The sequence below is a fragment of the Ambystoma mexicanum genome, chromosome 5q (assembly GCF_040938575.1).
Source record: "Ambystoma mexicanum isolate Mex_15411 chromosome 5q, UKY_AmexF1_1, whole genome shotgun sequence".
Classification (NCBI taxonomy): domain Eukaryota; kingdom Metazoa; phylum Chordata; class Amphibia; order Caudata; family Ambystomatidae; genus Ambystoma; species Ambystoma mexicanum.
Genome location: NC_090933.1, coordinates 700,542,245 through 700,561,216, shown reverse-complemented (window position 1 = coordinate 700,561,216; position 18,972 = coordinate 700,542,245). Strand labels below are relative to the sequence as shown.

Here is an 18,972-nt window from a genome sequence, read left to right as displayed (position 1 = left end):
CATTCATACTTACTTTGCACAAACATTCAAGGTTGTGTCTACAATCTTTCTGCAAAAGTTTGTGCAGATTTGTCAAACGGCACCAAAGTTATAAGCCATCTAAAAATGTTGAGACCCCCCCCTCTAATTCTGCCCCCTCTTAACAATATGTCACCAAACTTGGCAACAGCATTCAACTATGGGTTTATAATCTGTTTGCAAACATTTGTGCAGATTCATCAAACAGCACCAAATTTATAAGCCTTTAAATTATTTTGGGGCACCTTTCTAATGTTGCCCCCTCTTGGTGAAACAACACCAAACTTTGCAGAACTATTCAGGGCCTGGTCTAAAATGATACTTTAACATTTAATGCAGTTTTATTGAGTGACGCCAAAGTTATAAGCCATCCAGAAATGTGTTTTTCAACAACCTTATAGTGCAGAATTGTGCATGATGTCCCCGAACATCTGGGATGTTCGTGGTCTTCGGAGAAGAAAAACAAACAGATTTTTGTTTTTTTATGGCCATGTCACATTCCATCCTCATCACCCCTCACCTCCCCAGAGATTGTTTAATTATTTTGACAAGTGTAATATTGTGTTTTTTAATATGTTTTTACTGCGATGTTCGCAGATTACGGACGCAGTATACAGAGCCAACATGGCAACCGTTTCTAAAGTTTTGACACACCTCACGTTTTTAATTGACCTCCTGCTGTTTTTAATTGACCAAGCAGCAAGCACTACGATGTCTCCGAATGTCATGCAGCTCTCTGATTGGTCCAGAGGTGCCTGCGGACACCGAATCATGAAGTGCGTCTGTGGACCGGACACAGATATCACTAATTTTGTTTCAACCTACTTTTTGGCCATTTAAAAAATATCTACTGGATGGATTTACACAATATTTGCAAAAGCACGATTTCGGGATGAAGCCGCTGCTTCTCATGGAAGTTTGGTGCAAATCCATTTAGTCGTTTAGTCTATAGGTGTGAGCGCATTTTCTTTCTATTAGTCTATGAGTATTTCAAAAGTTGTAGGACCCCTCTATAACTTTGCCCCCCCTTGACAATGCTGCACCAAACTTTGCATAATCATTCAGGGGTTTCCATATACTTTTTTTTGCAAAGTCTGGTGAGGATTTATCTACTTTGTAAATGAATCAAAAATAAATATCAGACTGTGACTATTTTCGGTCACTTTAATCCTGAAAAGGTGAAGATAAATCTCCATAATACCACATGCTCAAGTCTTTCCTCATATTTTAATGATACAAGGGATGCTCTCAACATACTAAAAAATATACCATGGTAACACAATATATTGGTAACCCTAGATGTTTCCTCCTTGCAAATAGAACAGTCACTTATTTGGCCCATACTAAAATGTTGTTTCAAATTATTGACTTTGTCGTACATCACAAATATGTTTTATTTGACAAAGAGTTTTTATCTCCAAATAAATGGGACAGTGATGGGCTCTGAATTTGTGACATCATATGCAAATTTACTAATGGGTTACTGGGAGGATATATTTGTCTCAAATAATACTAAAAATCTTTGGGATGAGAACATTATAATGTGGCTCTGCCATATCGACGCTTTGTTCATGTTATGGCAGGGCCAGAGCTAGAGCTGCAAAGATGCTGTTTCTTTCTTAATAACAAAGATCTAAATCTTCATTTCACCATGAGCTTTAGTAACAGTCAAAAAGAGTATAAGGACCTACTTAATATAGTTAAGGACACTGTGATGAATCCAAGGATTTTGTCCCTTCTGCTCAAGCGGGAGCCACCCCCTTTGAGACTAGGGAGGTGAGCCTGCTATGCAATAACATAATAATCAGAGGAGGGAGGCAGTCCCTCTGACGAATGACGGGGAACCACACAGAGGATGTGGTGGGTGGAGACTTAGGGCTCCACAAGGAATGCTGCTGCTTCAACGAAGGTGCGGAAACCAACCAGACAGGGGCACTTGAGGCAGGAAACGAGCAGAGAAGCACCCAGAAGTACCAGCAGGCTGTCGCGTGGACACTGAAGTCCCAAACGGGAAGAAGAAGAACTGAAAAGTCAACCATCCATACCAAAGAGGAAACAAAGCATGGATCCAGAGATGCCAGAGGCACTGACTCCAGTTCTCAGTCATGCTGCTGGAAAGAAGGTACGTGGTTACTGTGAGGGACTGGATGGAGGGCAGAGAAACCAATACCATGCAGGGCTGGGGTTGAGAAACTGAAGGCCCCCTGAGGGGGTGAAAGAAGGATACCAAGCAGGGCTGAGCAGCTCGTAGCCCACCTGGTGCTGAACTAAGGAAGACCTTGTGAAGGGGTGAAAGAAGGATGCCAAGCAGGGCCGGACAATCCCATAGCTCACCTGGGGCTAAGAAACCGGACACCACATGAAGGGGTGAAAGAAAGTTATGAATCAAGGTTGAACAAGCCCATACTCCACCCAGGGTTGTGAATGTGAAGACCCCTTGTGGACGGGAGGGGGTTAGTGAAAGAAGGATACCAGGTGGGGCTGAACAAGCCAATATCCCACCTGGGGCTGAGAAACAGAGAAATCACATGGAGCAGGATAGAACAAGCCCATACCCCCAGACCCCTGTGCTAAGAGATTAGAAACCCCACAAAAGGATGAGATAAAGCAGACAGGGTGGAGCAGGCACACAACCCGCCTGATGCTAGCACTTTGAACAATACCAAAACGACAGAGAGTGAACTTTGTTCCTTTTATAATGAAGAACAATCTACACAAGTCAGGAGAATACATCCCTGAAGGAGGGATAAGTGGGGCACTTTGGAATTCCTGACCAATACACTGTATTAGCCAAAACCAAGAAACATACCATTCATTTTGAACTGTATTTCTTTGTGAACAGTCTACGAAACCAGGAGCTGAAAGAGACTGTGAAAACATTATGGGTGGGGGTCAGAAAACCAGCCACCACTAATTTTCCAAGACTTTCTTTCTTTCTTTCTTTCTTTCTTTCTTTCTTTCTTTCTTTCTTTCTTTCTTTCTTTCTTTCTTTCTTTCTTTCTTTCTTTCTTTCTTTCTTCTTTCTTTCTTTCTTTCTTTCTTAGACAACAGAATTTATTTTTGTAAGACATCCTAGCGAGCACCTGTCTATCGTTTATTAGCATAGGGAAATTCATTTTAGGAATAGGGTTTAGGGTAGGTTTTCTTTAAATTGGTTAATACAGTGATTTGTTCAACCATGTCCTCTTGTCCGTTTTCTATGTCTGACTTACCACAACATACAAAAACAAACTAAGATGTATCTCAAAGCAGCTGGCAACTACATTCTACACAATTTCTCTTGCCATTCGCATAATATTCACAATATTGCATATGCTTCATAAATACCTGCAATGATATGAAAACTAGTTTTAAAAAGAGAGCCTATTCATCTAAGGTTGTACGAACAGGATTGCAGAAAGCCTCTAATGTCTCCCTAGAGACATTACAAAAATTAAAACAAGGACAACAAGATAAGTTGAATACAAGATGTATAACTGAATATGGTTTTCAAACAGCCAAAATCATATGCATACTTATTAAACATTGCCATGTTCTACAAAAGTATACAACTTTAAAACCAATACTCACAGACTTCAAAAATGTTATAAGCGAGGCAAGAACATTTTAGAATATGTTGTCAGAAGTCACTTTTCAACTGTTAGCAATTCAACGTGGTTGAATAAAATCACAGGTTGTTTTCCACGTAGTTCAAGCATTATTTGGAAATTAGTATTAAGTACTAACTGTTTTGAAATATTGGTTGTAAAATGTTAACATTATATCAGAAACAGGATTGCTGGTAATACTGAGCACATAGTTTACTGTCTTCTACGCCCTTACACTAAGCTTTATATAGGAAGCACAGTATGTAAGAACAAGGCATGAATACTAGAACACCTAAGAGCGGTCAAAAAAGCATATCTTAACTATCCTGTAGCCATGAATTCTGCCAGATTTCAGGAGAAGGATAGGGGTTTGCTTAAATGGATATGTTTGAGCAAAGGTCACAACAATCCAAATGGTGGTAATTGTGAATGTAGACGCCTTGAGTCCAGATTGGTTGTGAGATTCACTACCAAAATACCCTTTGGTTAAATACAGTAGAAGGATATCCTGTCTTTTTATACTTTTTTTTCCCACCACTAAGAATTAATTATACCATAATATGATGAATTGGTTTTGTCATGGATTATCCTATTTCTATGACTATTTTCTAACAACTGTCTGTAACTACAAATTACTCGTTACAATTGTGGGAAATTTAGCTTTAACTGCCTGCACAACCTCTTTAAATGTGAGTGCTTTTTCAGTGTTCTCCAACCATGATTAAGCTGTGGAAGTCAGCGAAATGCTGGTTGTAAATTGTGTACCTTCATCAAATAATTTTTATGATGAAGAGCCTGCAGTTGCCATAATGTTATGAATGGCTAACTCTTGCATTCCATCATTTTTTCCTTACTTCGAGAGAAGCCGCACGAAAATGCAAGTCAAACAGGGTGGGCACTCACAGACAGCTCCACAGCACTTGGGTCCTTGTAGTGCGGCCTGTGCCGCCAAAAAGATAAATTTACACTTGTAACACAGATATAGAAATACTTGAAACTGTTCAATAGTGCTGATGATTAAATTGTTGCTGAAATACTTTGTAAATGAAACAACAATAGATGTCGGACTGTGACTATTTTCTGTCACTTTAATCATGAAAATGTGAATGTAAATGTCCATAAAACCACAGTCTCCATTTCTAACGTGTACCTTTGTCTTGCTTTTTAGACCCACTCTCACAATGACACACAGAAACCTAACTGGCGGCTGTAATGTTAACTGTGGTTGCAGAATTCATGAGTATGAGCCGGTGTGTGGGTCTGATGGAATCACTTACTTCAATCCATGTTTGGCAGGCTGCATCAGTGTTGGAAATCAAAGTATTGTGGTGAGTGCTTTACTAACACATGTCAACGTGTGAGTTTGTAAATGAAATGCAAACAACAGAACATAGATGCAATACTTTTCTATGTTTTGTCATGCATTAAGGTTACGACATGATTTCATGTTATCAGGACATTCCAAAATGAATAGACTAAAGAGTTGTATTCTTACCTGAAGTAGTTTCCCATCGATTGGATATTAACAAGCAGATAGACACCAGTATTTGGTCATTTGAAAGAAAATATATTTTGGTGGAAAAAATATGTCATATCATGTGGCTGAAGTACTTGCAATAACAAAACTGGCCACACTGTTAAATGTATCCTTTAAAAAGTTATATTTCATTAAATGCCGAAATTGAAATGAGAGTAGATATTTCAATAAATGGATATTTTCCAGAGATAGTTGATAAGATTGAAATGTTGTCGAGATTTACCAAGAAACACATTTTGCAAAGCAAGGAACATTGTGTGGCAGAAAAGGAGAGAACCCTGGTTTGCTTTTTCAAAGGACAATTTGGAATAGGGTAAAGTTGGGTACACCCAAACACTATGAGCTACTTAAATGTCTCCTAGGTATTGCACAAACACTTTGGCTACTTAAATGTCTGTCTAAATCATGATCTAACTGTCAAAGAGCGGCACCATTGGAGGAGAAACATCATGTGGGACAATTAGACCATGAGACACTAAGGGGCCAATTCATAGAATTCGGCGCACAAGTGGCGCACGCGGCTGGCGCACAGTGTGCGCGTGCGGTAGTCTGCGCCAGCCGCGTGCGCCGAAACACATTCAGGCGCACAGCGTATTCATGGATTCCAACATCCACAACCAGCCGTGGCGCAGAGTGGCGCAGCGACCCTGCAGCAGCGTCAGTTACGCCCCCAAGAACGCCCCTCGCGCAGGGAAAAGCCATCAAAATCCCCAATCCAGCGCAAAGGGCAGCAGCAAACGCAGAGCGGGGAGCGTGTATTTCAGGGGTGTGCGGGTGTTCCCACACGCGATAGGCCTGGGTACGTGTATTACAGGGGTGTGCGAGAAAATCTACACGCGATTGGCCTGGGTATGTGGATTTCAGGGGTGCGCGAGAAATTCTACGCGCGATTGGCCTGGGTACGTGTATTACAGGGGTGCGCGAGAAAATCTACGCGCGATTGGCCTGGGTACGTGTATTACAGGGGTGCGCGAGAAAATCTACACGCGATTGGGCTGGGTACGTGGATTTCAGGGGTGCGCGAGAAATTCTACACGCGATTGGGCTGGGTACGTGGATTTCAGGGGTGCGCGAGAAATTCTACACGCGATTGGGCTGGGTACGGGGATTTCAGGGGTGCGCGAGAAATTCTACACGCGATTGGGCTGGGTACGTGGATTTCAGGGGTGCGCGAGAAATTCTACACGCGATTGGGCTGGGTACGTGGATTTCAGGGGTGCGCGAGAAATTCTACACGCGATTGGGCTGGGTACGTGGATTTCAGGGGTGCGCGAGAAATTCTACACGCGATTGGCCTGGGTACGTGTATTACAGGGGTGCGCGAGAAATCCTACACGCGATTGGGCCTGTGCGAGTGGGGCAGTGTATTACGTGGGTGTGCGGGAAGTTGAAGAGGTGAATTGCCAGTGTGGGTCCTCCCAGGTCTCCCCTCTACCCCCTCCACGACCTCTGCAGGCAGCCCACACCACAGGGGACTACCCTGCACCCCTGGTCATGTCCCGCAGGCAGCCCATCCACCATGGGCATGCCCCCCAGCCAAGCCACATGTCCCCTTGCACCCCCACCCCCCAGCACCGTGGGGCACCTGCCAGCAGGCCCCCAACCATGTCCCACTCATGTCCCCTTGCACCCCCACCCCCCAGCACTGTGGGGCACCTGCCAGCAGGCCCCCAACCATGTCCTACTCATGTCCCCTTGCACCCCCACCCCCCAGCACTGTGGGGCACCTGCCAACAAATGGTCCATGTCCGAGAACTAATAGAAAAAATCAAAAAACAAAGGAATCCAAAAACTAATGTAGTCCAAAGCAAAATAATGGGGGGAAAAAATAAGGAAAAACCATTGCCTCATGGTGAACACAAATATAAATCCAACAAATGTTTTCCAAACATCAAACTATGTACAAGAATATCCCAGGGTCCATGAGCCAAACACCATAAATGAAACCTACTACTACTAACTAATAAAAAAAATATATACAGAAAAGTGGCCATTGTCCGAGCGGTCCAAAAAAAACTTAAAAAATAAAGGAAACCTAACACTAACTAACTAAAGAACTATATACAATGGCAGCGGGCAAGTCCTGCGGCTCACTCTGTGATGTTGCCGGCCAGGGCATCATCGAACTCCATGTCGATGTCCCGGAGGCGGGACTCTGTCCTGGCCCCGAGGTCTCGCAGGGACACCCCCGTGTCCACCTCAAACTCCCTGCGAGCTTCCTCGAGGCACTCAGCCCGCCTCAACGCCCGATGCATGGAGAACTCCGCCCTGACCATGGTGAGCCGCTCCTCTTCCGCCCGCTGCCGCTCCGCACCTATCCGCTGGACCAACTGCTCCCACACGGAAGACACTGCCATCCCAGGGTTCTCCTGCCCTCCGGCCGATGCCTGCCCCTCTGATCTTGATGGCCCCGAGCCATGATGCCTCCCACGTCGAGCCTGCTGCTGCCTCCGACGCCACTGCCTCTGCCAGCACGACGGCATCCAGGCTGATGGAATCAACCGATGCCGTCGTGCACGTGCCCTGCCAGATGATGCCGGCACATCCTCCATCTGCAGGGGGACAGTTGCTGGTGTGTCCACCCCTGCTGGACCTTCGACTCCCGACTGTGGCAGGGATGGGGTCCCCACCGAGCTGGCTGCGTTGGTCGGGGCAGGTCCACAGGGGGCCCTGGTGGCATCTGGGCTGGAAGACGGCATGGAGCACGACTGGCGCATAGCCTCCACAGAGGAGGAGAGGGTCGCCAGAAGGCCACACACATGTAGGAAACCCCCGACCATGGCGGCTCCCAAATGGTTCACGTACGCACGGTGCTCTTCGTGATGATGTGCATGCTCCTCCCGGGAAGCATGCACCTCATCACGAATGCCAGCCATGCGCAACACGACACCAATCAGGACCCTCTCCACACGGCCAGGGGTCCCCTCGTCCGCAGGTAGAGGAGTGTCAGATGACATGGACATCTCCCCTACCTGCGGACGGGCCTGGGATGGGGCATCCCTGCTGGTGCATGGTGGTGCAGTCACAGTGTCAGGGACAGTGACATGCACAGGCACCTCCACGGCGACCTGTGCTGCCTCCTGCCCCTGGCCCTGGACTGCACCACTTGCACCAGCGGGGATGCCCCCACCAGGCCCCATGTGTGGCTCAGTAGCAGCCTCCTCCCCCTCTGTGGAAACCACCAACCTGGATGTCTCCACGCCGTCTTCCGCCGGTGCAAGCCCCTGTGGGGGCTCACCCACCCCTTCCGCTGCAGCCGTGGCGGCATCCCCGCCGCTCTGCTCCACAGCGCCTTCTCCGCCCTCTTCTTCACTTGCCACTGTGTAGAGGGAGACATAGAACACAAGCATCAGGGTACTGTACAATGGTCCCCTAGACAGGAAGCAACAGCAGATGAGTGGCACTGTCATACATCACTTCCATCATGTCCCTCCACAACACATGGGTCAGTGCAGGCAAAACACATACAGTAACAGGCATGGCGCATGCCATGGACATTGGCATACATGACCAAGGGACTCATGATTCATACAATGTTGGTTTTAAACTCACATGCATCATGGGTCTTGCCATCACATGCACACACCTCACCGTAGTTCCATCCATCTGGCCTCGTACACCACAGACGCAGTGGATACAAGGATGACTAGGCTGCATCAGTGAATCTGAACATTGTCACAGACATGTGTCATGCATCCATGGCATTTACAAGTCACAGACACGCAGGTCAGACACACACACATGGACACCATACGTGTACATGGGACCAGCACCCATCCCTCACCCCCACCCATGTCCAGGAACAGAGACTGCCCTGCTTCCATGTGTCCATTCCGCACAGAGACCCCCATGTTGCAATAGAACACATGCATAAACCATGTGGTTCACACATCACTGTACTCACATGCCTGACCATGATGTCCCTGCACACACACATACGTACATGGCCTATGTCACACATACAGGCAGGTATCAGACAACCAGCACACTGCAACATGCCCTGTCTCACACAGCAATGCTTGGCCACTTACCGGCCAACTCCAGATGGGTCTGCCTCCGAAGGATCTGGGCGTGGAGCGCTGGGTCTACGCGTTCCAGGACCCTCATCTGGATGTCACTCAGGCGTGCCCGGCCCCCCTCCGCGAGGCGCCGGGCCTTATTGAGGGTCCTGGACCTCAAGTCCTCCCAGCGCTTCTTGATGTGCTTGATGTCGCGGGTTGCCACCCCCTCCGCGTTGATGGCAACCACTACATCGTCCCAGATCCTCTCCCGTCCTTCCTTGTTGGCGCGTGGTCTTCCGAAGAGGGCATCATAATGCCCCAGGACATGCTCCACCAGGACACCAACTTCCTTCTGACTGAAGCTGGTGGCCCTCTGCCTCTCTGGCTGGGGGTCGCCACTGGTCTCAGATGGTGCTTGCCCCGACATAGCGACCCCCGAGGCAGGCGTGGGTGGGCAACTGGGTCCTGGGGCTGGGCTGTGGAGCGATGGTATCCCAGTCGGGAGTCTACTGTTCCAGCAGGGGTGGACACAGCAACTGGACCCCTGCAGATGGCTGATGTGCAGGCACCAAATGGCAGGGCACGGTGGCAGCAGGCAGGCAGGCAGGCAGGCAGCAGCAGATGGCACGTGGGAGGCTGCTCGGGGCACTGGGGGGCAGTAATTCGGCCTTCTGGGCAGGAGCGTGGTCTTCCGTGTGTTTTCGCGTGGCCAGCTTGATACGGAGTGATTTGGCACGTGAAAAATCTGCACGTCAGCGTGTAATTCGAGGAAGGGCGATTTCATTGGACCAAAGGCCCTTACAGCGTAAGCGCGTCTGTGACGTTTTGCGCACGGGCGTTGCCCTGGCAGGGCTTGGAGATCCCGCGTGCCTTTATGTTCTGTACGTGCTTTTCGTGCGGTGCGTGTGTTTTCCATCCGTTGGGGTTCACACGCTATTACTTCACAGCGGGTGTTGGCTACGCGTTCTACTACACGCAAGGCAGACGGTGAGTGGTACCCCGCTCCCCCGGCCCGATCGCGTGAGAAAATTCCCGCGCACCCCTGAAATACACGTACCCTGCTGAAATCGCGTGTAAAACTTCCCGCGCACCCCTGAAATACACGCGCCCAGGCTATTCGCGTGTAAAACTTCCCGCGCACCCCTGAAATACACGCGCCCAGGCTATTCGCGTGTAAAACTTCCCGCGCACCCCTGAAATACACGTACCCTGCTGAAATCGCGTGAGAAAATTCCCGCGCACCCCTGAAATACACGCGCCCAGGCTATTCGCGTGTAAAACTTCCCGCGCACCCCTGAAATACACGTACCCTGCTGAAATCGCGTGAGAAAATTCCCGCGCACCCCTGAAATACACGCGCCCAGGCTATTCGCGTGCAAAACTTCCCGCGCACCCCTGAAATACACGTACCCTGCTGAAATCGCGTGTAAAACTTCCCGCGCACCCCTGAAATACACGCGCCCAGGCTATTCGCGTGTAAAACTTCCCGCGCACCCCTGAAATACACGTACCCTGCTGAAATCGCGTGTAAAACTTCCTGCGCACCCCTGAAATACACGTAGCACGCTCCCCCAGGCCCGATCGCGTGAAAAAGTTCACGCGAACCCCTGTAATACACGTAGCCCGCTCCCCCAGGCCAGATCGCGTGAAAAAGTTCACGCGAACCCCTGTAATACACGTAGCCCGCTCCCCCAGGCCCGATCGCGTGAAAAGTTCACGCGAAACCCTGTAATACACGTAGCCCGCTCCCCCAGGCCAGGTCGCGTGTGTGACTTCCCGCGAACCCCCAGAATACACGTACCCCGCTCAATCGCGTGTGTGACTTCCCGCGCAACCCCGAAATACACGTGCCCCGCTCGCACAATTGCTGTATGTTGCCACTTTTGTAATGCGCAGGGACGCTACCGCCTGCCTTTGTGTGGCAGACGTGTATCGGCTTGTGCGTGTCTTTCGCTGTGCGTGGCTTTGCCCTATTCGGTTCCATGAATACGTGTGGTTCGGGTGCGTGCGGGCGTTCCCTCTGCTTCCCTGCAGTACATCCCCAGTTACGCCCTTGTTTTCGCAAGTTGTTCCCCATTCCGCGCGTTACGCCCCGTGTTCCGCCCACTTTCCAGTGTATGCGCAGAGGTTGTGCGCTTTCACTGTGCGCGTCGCGCACGTCTTTCGGGATGTTGCAGTGACGTGTGCGCCATGCACGGGTTTGGCGCACATCCCGAGGAAGACACGCGCAGGGACTTCCATGAATCCTTGCGCCTGCTTGCGCCTGCTTGCGCGTAGATTTTCGGCGCACGTTTGTTCCATGAATCGGCCCCCAAGTGTAGCGACAGAGAACGAACTAATGAAAATGGGTTTGAGGGGGTTGGGTGGATTCTTCCCCCTCCCCTGAGGAAATGCTTTGAATAATGGGTTAAGATGGTGCATTACACACCACAATTTCTGTGAACGTTTGGGTAAAAGGCCAAAAATGTGGGTAAAAAGTCAACAATCGGTTTCGTAGAGTGTAGGGTAAATCATGAAAAAAAGTACAATATATGCAAGTCAACCAAAAGTGCACAGGGTATTTCTCAATGCATTATCATGCTGGCCTCTGCAATTTATGCCAGTATAAAAAACATGTTCATGCTGGCTGTGCCCATACATTTCCATGCTGGTTCCACCAACGTATGCTAGTATTCCCATATAAGACCATACTCCTGTTCGCTTTAAGATTTTTTTAATAGTATAATTACAGGTACCGGGCACAAAACTGGCTCTGCCAATATATGCCAGTACTCCTATGTAAGAATATACTCCCATTGGTTTGGCCATTAAAAGTGACATGTCACAATATGAAAACCTGTCCAAACTGGTTCCAATGTAAGCCAGTCTAGACCCATAAGAACAATTATCATGCTTGATTCATAATAGATGCTCAGTTAATAAAGGATCATGATACAGTAAAACAATATACAGGCTTCTACACCAAACATCAGTCTAGCGAGGTCACACTACTAATCATGCTTGCTTTTTTAAAGATGGCGAGTAATAAATGTCATGCCACAGTAAGGAATGGATTGACTGACTGCAACATAATGGCAGTCTAGGCAGGTATTGACACGTGAACTTGGCTTTGCCTGAAAATACCAGTAAAATATGCAAAGTCAATAAAGGATGTGTCAAAAATGCTGTAGTGATCCCCAGGGTCTTACATACATATGCACACATGCTTCCCCTTTCACCCACCATTCACTCACCCATACATACCCTCTCACGTTCATTCACACTGCATTCACCACACAGGCACACACTCACCCACCCACACCATTCAAACACACACTACCACATTCATATTCATTCACCCACCAGTCACTCACAACAGTTTCTCTTACAACCGCTCATTGCATTCTCTACACAGGCAGACATCCACCCATCCAAAACATTAAATAACACACCATCACATTCATACCCATTCACCCACCAGTCACTCACTCACACCTTCTCTTACATCCACCCATTGCATTCTCTACCCAGGCACACACCCTCCCACCCGAACATTCAAAAACATGCCGTCACATTTATACTCATGATGGGTGAGGACTGGGCCAGCCCCCTTGCCCCCAACCCCTGCTACACCAGAAGCTTCCAAGTATTTTTTAATTGTTTTTAATTGTTTTAAATAATTGGGGTCGCAAGGGGGTCCTCACAGGTTGCAAACTGCAACCTGAGGGTCACAGCTGCGAGCCCTGGTGACCACCAAATGACGTAGATGTGATTGTGGTGTTTTTCAGACAGCAAAAAGGGCCCAGGGTATCATAATGCCCCAATGTTTGCCGTCTGCCTCAACCAATTTCCAAATGACACTTTTGAGATTTTTGTTGAAACATTCCACTAATCCGTTTGGGGTGCTAGACAGAGGTCCTAAGAGTTTTAATATGTAAGATTGCTTTTACCTCTGCCATTAATCGACTCATGAAGGTAGTCCCTTGCTGCATTAGGATCTCCTTTGGAAAACCAACTTGTGAAAAAAAAGGGATTAGGTGTTTCAAAATATGATGTGGCCAGTGGTAAAAGTGTACGAAAAGAATTAGTAGAACTATGTTCCCTACTGGCCTGCCCCCGCTCACACAAACCCCATCACAACACCCCCTCCCACATACAATACAAACCCCCAAACACATGCGACTAATGTTTAAGGGAACGTTCTGTGCAGTGCATTGAAAGTGCAAGTTTAAACTTCTTCCTACACTTTGATTTTAAAACAAAACCCTTAAGGAACAGTTTCCTATTAAAAATAAAAGTATAGGAACAGTAAAACATAATAGAAAAAGTAGAATAGCACTGCTCCCAACTGCTCCCACCCACTTTGACCACTGGTTGTGACGTATTATTGCATAGTCGGAAGGCCTCTGGGTATCGAGTAGCATAATCTACAATTACCAAGATGTAACAATTCCCCAAGCTAGATGGCTCAAGGGGTCTGAATATGTCCATACCTATATTTTGGTAAAGGGTACATCAATGAGAGGCAAGGATTGAAGTGGAGCTGGGGGAAGTATTTGGGAGTTAGTCTTTTGTGTCAAGGCATAGGTGAGTATGACGTTTTTTACATCACGATCGATTCCAGGCCAGTAGAATCTGCTTATCACCTGCCCTTGTGTCTGATCTGTTCCTAAATGACTACCCGTTAAGTGGAAGTGGGCAATCCCTACCACCATCCTCTTGTGACTTTCAGGCACCATAATCTGGGATCTAGGAGTGCCACTGGGGCCAAGATCTCCTCTATAAAGTAGCCCACGCCTTAAATAGAAGAATGGTCCCCCTTTCAGTCTCCCCTCTTCTCCTGATAACACATGTACAAAAGCCTCTGCTAGCAAAGGGTCATTACGTTGAGCAAATGATAAATTGGGAATGATCTCATCTTCCTCGCCAAGGATTTTCAATTGTACTGCCTCAGATGTAATTGAGGAATCTTCATCTGCCTCCCCAAATCATTTCCCCTCTCTCAGTTTTATCTGCTTCCTGGATGTCCTCCATTTTGGGAAATAAAGCTCTCTCTGGGATCCCCTGAGCTATTTTCTCTCTCACCTTTATTTGATATGGGTGTGTTTCACAGTTTTGAATTAAGATCTTCACATCACCTCTATAGTCAGGGTCTACTATGGCTGCCAGGACGTCTATGTCATTTCGCCAAGCTAAACCAGACTTAGAAGCCAACCTAACGTAAGTATCTGGGGTGGTACGAGGAGTACGTCATGGGTATCAGAATTCTGTCTCAAGGTTGCAGTAATTCTCCCCTACTACTGCATGGGTTGAATCCAATAGATTTTTCTGTTGCTACTCTTGGATCGGAGGCTAGGTTATTACATTTTTCAAATCTGAGTGTTCCCCACGTTGTGTCAACTGAGTCCGATCCCATTCTGACACCATATGTGAGGAGCCAGAAATGAGACGCAGACACAGAGGACACATGGTGATTGGCATAAACTTTTATTAAATAATAAATGGTTTGGAAAATGCCTCACTATCCCTAATCAAAGAGGTATTTCCCTACCTCAGGCATAACCAAGTGTCTGTCAAGTGTCAAGATGTCCTAAGCAAAAATGTCCTATGTATGAAATCCTATCCTTGCCCTTCGATTCTAAAACTAACTCTAAGGTGTGACGGTTATTGTCTTTGGCTTAGAAAGTGTAGAAATGTTCAAGTTCAACAAAAAGAAAGGGGCCCCTAGGGGTCCCTCGTGCTATGGAAACAAGGCAATAACCATACACGAAAAGATGCACCAGACACGAGGTTCAAATTCCTAATGCTAGGGTTTATTGCAAGCAAAATTAGTATCAATTGGCCAATTCTGATCTCACGCCCGTGACGTGAGTTTCCTAGACCTCGAGGGACACAAGAGAGCGAATTACGTACATCAGTTACATATATACAAAATGCATATCTTACAATCAGCAGTGTCATGTTTAACACCCCTCTTTGTTGACGGGATGACGATGGACATATCCGACGAGTATGACGATTATGACACTTTCGATGTCTATTCTAGTAACATTGTGCAATTAGAAAGTGCGGGGGCATCTTTTAGTTGTTGAACAGAACACAGTGGTTCTGTTCTTGGAAGCAAGCTGCACACGGGGGAAGAGCCACATTCCAAGCTTTGCTATCTATGAGGTACTATTCGTGTCCTGGGAGCCGACACGTTCTAAAGGGCTTTGCGAGGGGGGGCCGTAGGAAGAGCATAATTCAAGCCTTTAGCTGTTTTTATTCTAACATATTCTACCATTGGGGGGCGTGGCTTGGATGGCCACGTAGGAGGCTGTGTCTTCACGGAGCTCCGCAGATCCGGCATCGATCCTGGGAAGAAGGGGCGCACGCAGTGACCAGCCGGCGCTGCAAACTCACACATCCGTGTATGAAGGTTGTGGCGACATTCGCCGAAAGTTTGGTGCGTGGGGAGTGCTCCGGGCTCGAGTTATCCTCGCCGCAGTGCAGCGGGTCCAGAATCGAAGATGCAGACAAAATGGCGGCCAGCACAAAGAAGACGACGTGAGTGGTGGTCTTGGCCCTGAAACTATTGAGACCCCAATAACGAACTTTTCGCTTGCCGCCCGAAGCGTGTTCGAAGAGAGGAGCGGGAGCGAACACTGTGGGGGCTGTGGACAAGACAGACTCTAGCGAGGGACAGCACGGCGAGACCGTGCCTAATTGTCGCGACAAGATGTCTGCCAAAGTGGGGAGACCCCGGGCCAAGCCCACGATGGAGGCCTACACCAAGTCTCCCCCGAGCGCCCCTGGGGTCGCGGGGGACCCACCGGGCACAATCCAGGAGGTGCTGGCAGCAATCGCTGATTTGAAGGTGGCCTGGGAAACGAAGCTGGGCCTGGCCATGAAGGAGCTGCAGGTGGGCCTGGTCCTCAAGATCGGAGCGGTCCAGGAAGAGGTGAACCTGCTGCGACAAGATGTGCGTACGATCGCAGAGCGCACGGGGGCACTGGAAAAGGAGCTGATCCCGAATGCGGAGGCGTGCACTTCGCATGCTAAGGAGCTGCATGCCCTGATTCAGCGAGTCGGCAACTTGGAGGATAGAGCAGAGCAAGCGGAAGGGCGCGCCAGACGCAGCAACATTCGTATAGTGGGTGTCCCAGAAGGAATTGAGGGCCCGAATCCCACGGAATACGTCGAAACAATGCTTTTGCAGGAGATAACTGGCGGGGTGCTGACCCAGGGGTTTACGGTAGAAAGGGCGCATAGGGCCCTGACCAGGAGGCCGGCCCCGGGGGCCCCCCCACAGCCGCTGATCGCGAAGATCTTGAATTATCGTGACCGCGAGAGGATTCTTGAAGGAGGAACGATTGAAAGGGGGTCGGTGAATATAACGGCGTACCCGGATTATACGCTCCTGGTGCAGCGGAATCGAATGAACTTCGGAGCGGTAAAGAGGAGGCTCAGGGAAGCAGGCCTCCGCTACATGTTGCTTTACCCCGCCAGGCTGAAGGTATTTTACAAGAACAAATCCTTGTTCTTCGAGACTCCTACTGAGGCGATGGACTGGCTGGACTTGCAGGGCCAACCTCAAGAACCGGATGCCCAGACAGAAGAGGCTGAGGATAAGTAATACGTGACGAGAGCACCCTAAGTGCCATAGTTATGACATTGGGACTGGAATATAGGATGCTGTTGTGCTGGTGGGACGGAAGCCAAGGTATTTGCCGGCGGGTCCCGTCGGGCGCGCCTCTCCTGACATAGATGATAGGGCTCCTGTGAAGCGCTCTCTGACCCCAATAGTAGTTTGTTTAGTTAGGTCACCGTTAGATTGGTGACGCCCTACAGGGTCCGGGTCCTCAAATACGGGACAGGTCCAGAAGTGGGTAGGCCTGAGATCCAGGGATGGAGCTGGGCAACTGTTGGGGGTTGGTAGGAAGGGGGAGGGTGGGAGTTGTGTGCTGTGGGGTGGATGGGGGGGATGGGATAAGGGGATTCCGTTTGTAACTTTTTGGGAAAGAGCCGGAAAACTAATCAGTAACGGGAGCATCGGGAGTAGGGTTGGGATGGGAACGGCCAGAACGGATGGCGTCGGGTAATCTCAAAGTTGTGACCTGGAACGTACGGGGCCTCAACAGCTACCTGAAACGGAATAAAGTAATGCTGTACTTAAAGAGAATGCATATAGATATAGCCCTGCTGCAGGAGACACACCTTACTAGCGAGAAGCAGGAGATGGTTAAGAAGAAATGGAAGGGCACGGTGGTGGGGGCAGCGTACTCTGCATATGCTAGAGGGGTCATCACGTGGGTGGCGCCGCACGTGCCGTTCCGAGTGCTTAGCCACACGGCAGACTCTGAGGGCAGGATGGTGGTGGTGACGGGCCTCTTGGAGAACAGGGAAGTGCACATTGTAAACGTGTATGCCCCCAATAACGATACGGCAGCTTACTTTAGGACTCTTTATGGTACACTGGGGTCCCTGGCAGGGAGTACGGTAGTGTGGGGGGGGGGACTTCAATTGCACCCTGAATCCTAGGATGGATAGATCAATGGACAGGGCGGGAAAAACGTCGCCGGCGGCCAGAGCGCTAGGAACATTATTGAGGGACCTAAACCTAGTGGATGTATGGAGGAGAATGCACCCAGAGGATAGGCAATATTCACACTACGCAGCGCCACATAACTTGCACACCAGGCTTGACTACATATTTGTGACGGCCGAGATATTGGGGGACATAGTGGGGGCGGAATATAGGGCCCGAGTATTATCTGAACACTCGCCCCTGATAGTGGAATGGAAACACCCGCCCCCAAGACCGCGGATCCCGACATGGAGGCTTAGGACCGAGGCGCTACAGGACGAGGGGTTTCGGGAAGGCCTACGGGATTCCATTGAGGAATACTTTTATATAAATACGGGCAGTGTACGCTCGATGGGCACTCTGTGGGAAGCGTTTAAGGTGGTGGTGCGCGGGGTGGCCATTTCTAATGCTAAAGGGCTCCAGGGGGGTGTAGAAAAGGAACTCCAAGCAGCGGAAAGAGAGCTAGAAGAACTCACGCGGTGTGAAAACACCGCTCATGGCAATAGAACTAGGATAAAAGACTTGCAGACTACCTGCAGTGAACTCTGGGACAGGCTGTGCAGACTTAATCACAGGAGATACACGGAGAGGATACATGCAGGTGGCGACAAGCCAGGCAGACTGCTGGCCTGGCTATATAAGTGTGAGACTCCCCGCTCAGTGATTAGTGAGGTCAAGGGCGATGGAGGTTGCATGTGTAACACCCAAGTGGAGGTAAACAAGCAGTTCCACAAGTTCTATAGGCACTTGTACGAGGACACTGGGGAGGACATGGGACAAGTTATATGCGATACATTGGAGGACATAGAGTTGCCCACCCTAGATGACCTAGAGCGTGCAGAGTTAGACGCACCTATCACCTCTGATGAGCTGGAGGTGGTGATCCAGAATCTGCCCACATGTAAGGCGCCTGGCACAGACGGATTGCCTGGCGAGTTCTACAAAACATATAAGCAGGAGCTAATCCAACCACTGCTAGCTACTTTTAATGAGGCCTACGAGCAGGGCAAACTCCCGTCGTCCCTCCGCGAGGCCGTGATCATCCCACTCCTGAAACCAGGGAAGCCAGCCGACGACTGCGGGTCTTATAGACCACTGTCCATGCTCAACCAGGACAGCAAAATACTCACGGCGGTGCTGGCCAACAGGTTGAAGAGGGTGATTGGGAAGCTGATACACCCAGACCAGACAGGTTACGTCCCGGGTAGAAACATTACAGATAACCACAGAAGGCTACACCATGTTATTGATCAGACTGAAAGGGAATCGGGTGAGCTAACCATA

The 18,972-nt window shown here is 48.8% G+C and overlaps 1 protein-coding gene across 1 annotated transcript in view; it reads left to right on the top strand.

Annotated features, from left to right (window-relative positions):
• Positions 1-18,972, top strand: part of SLCO5A1 (solute carrier organic anion transporter family member 5A1) — a 697,625-nt gene that overhangs the window by 514,933 nt on the left and 163,720 nt on the right. Inside the window, exon 7 of the mRNA XM_069621164.1 lies at positions 4,774-4,933. Within this exon, the coding sequence (XP_069477265.1) occupies positions 4,774-4,933 (160 nt within the window). The remainder of the gene's footprint in view (positions 1-4,773; positions 4,934-18,972) is intronic.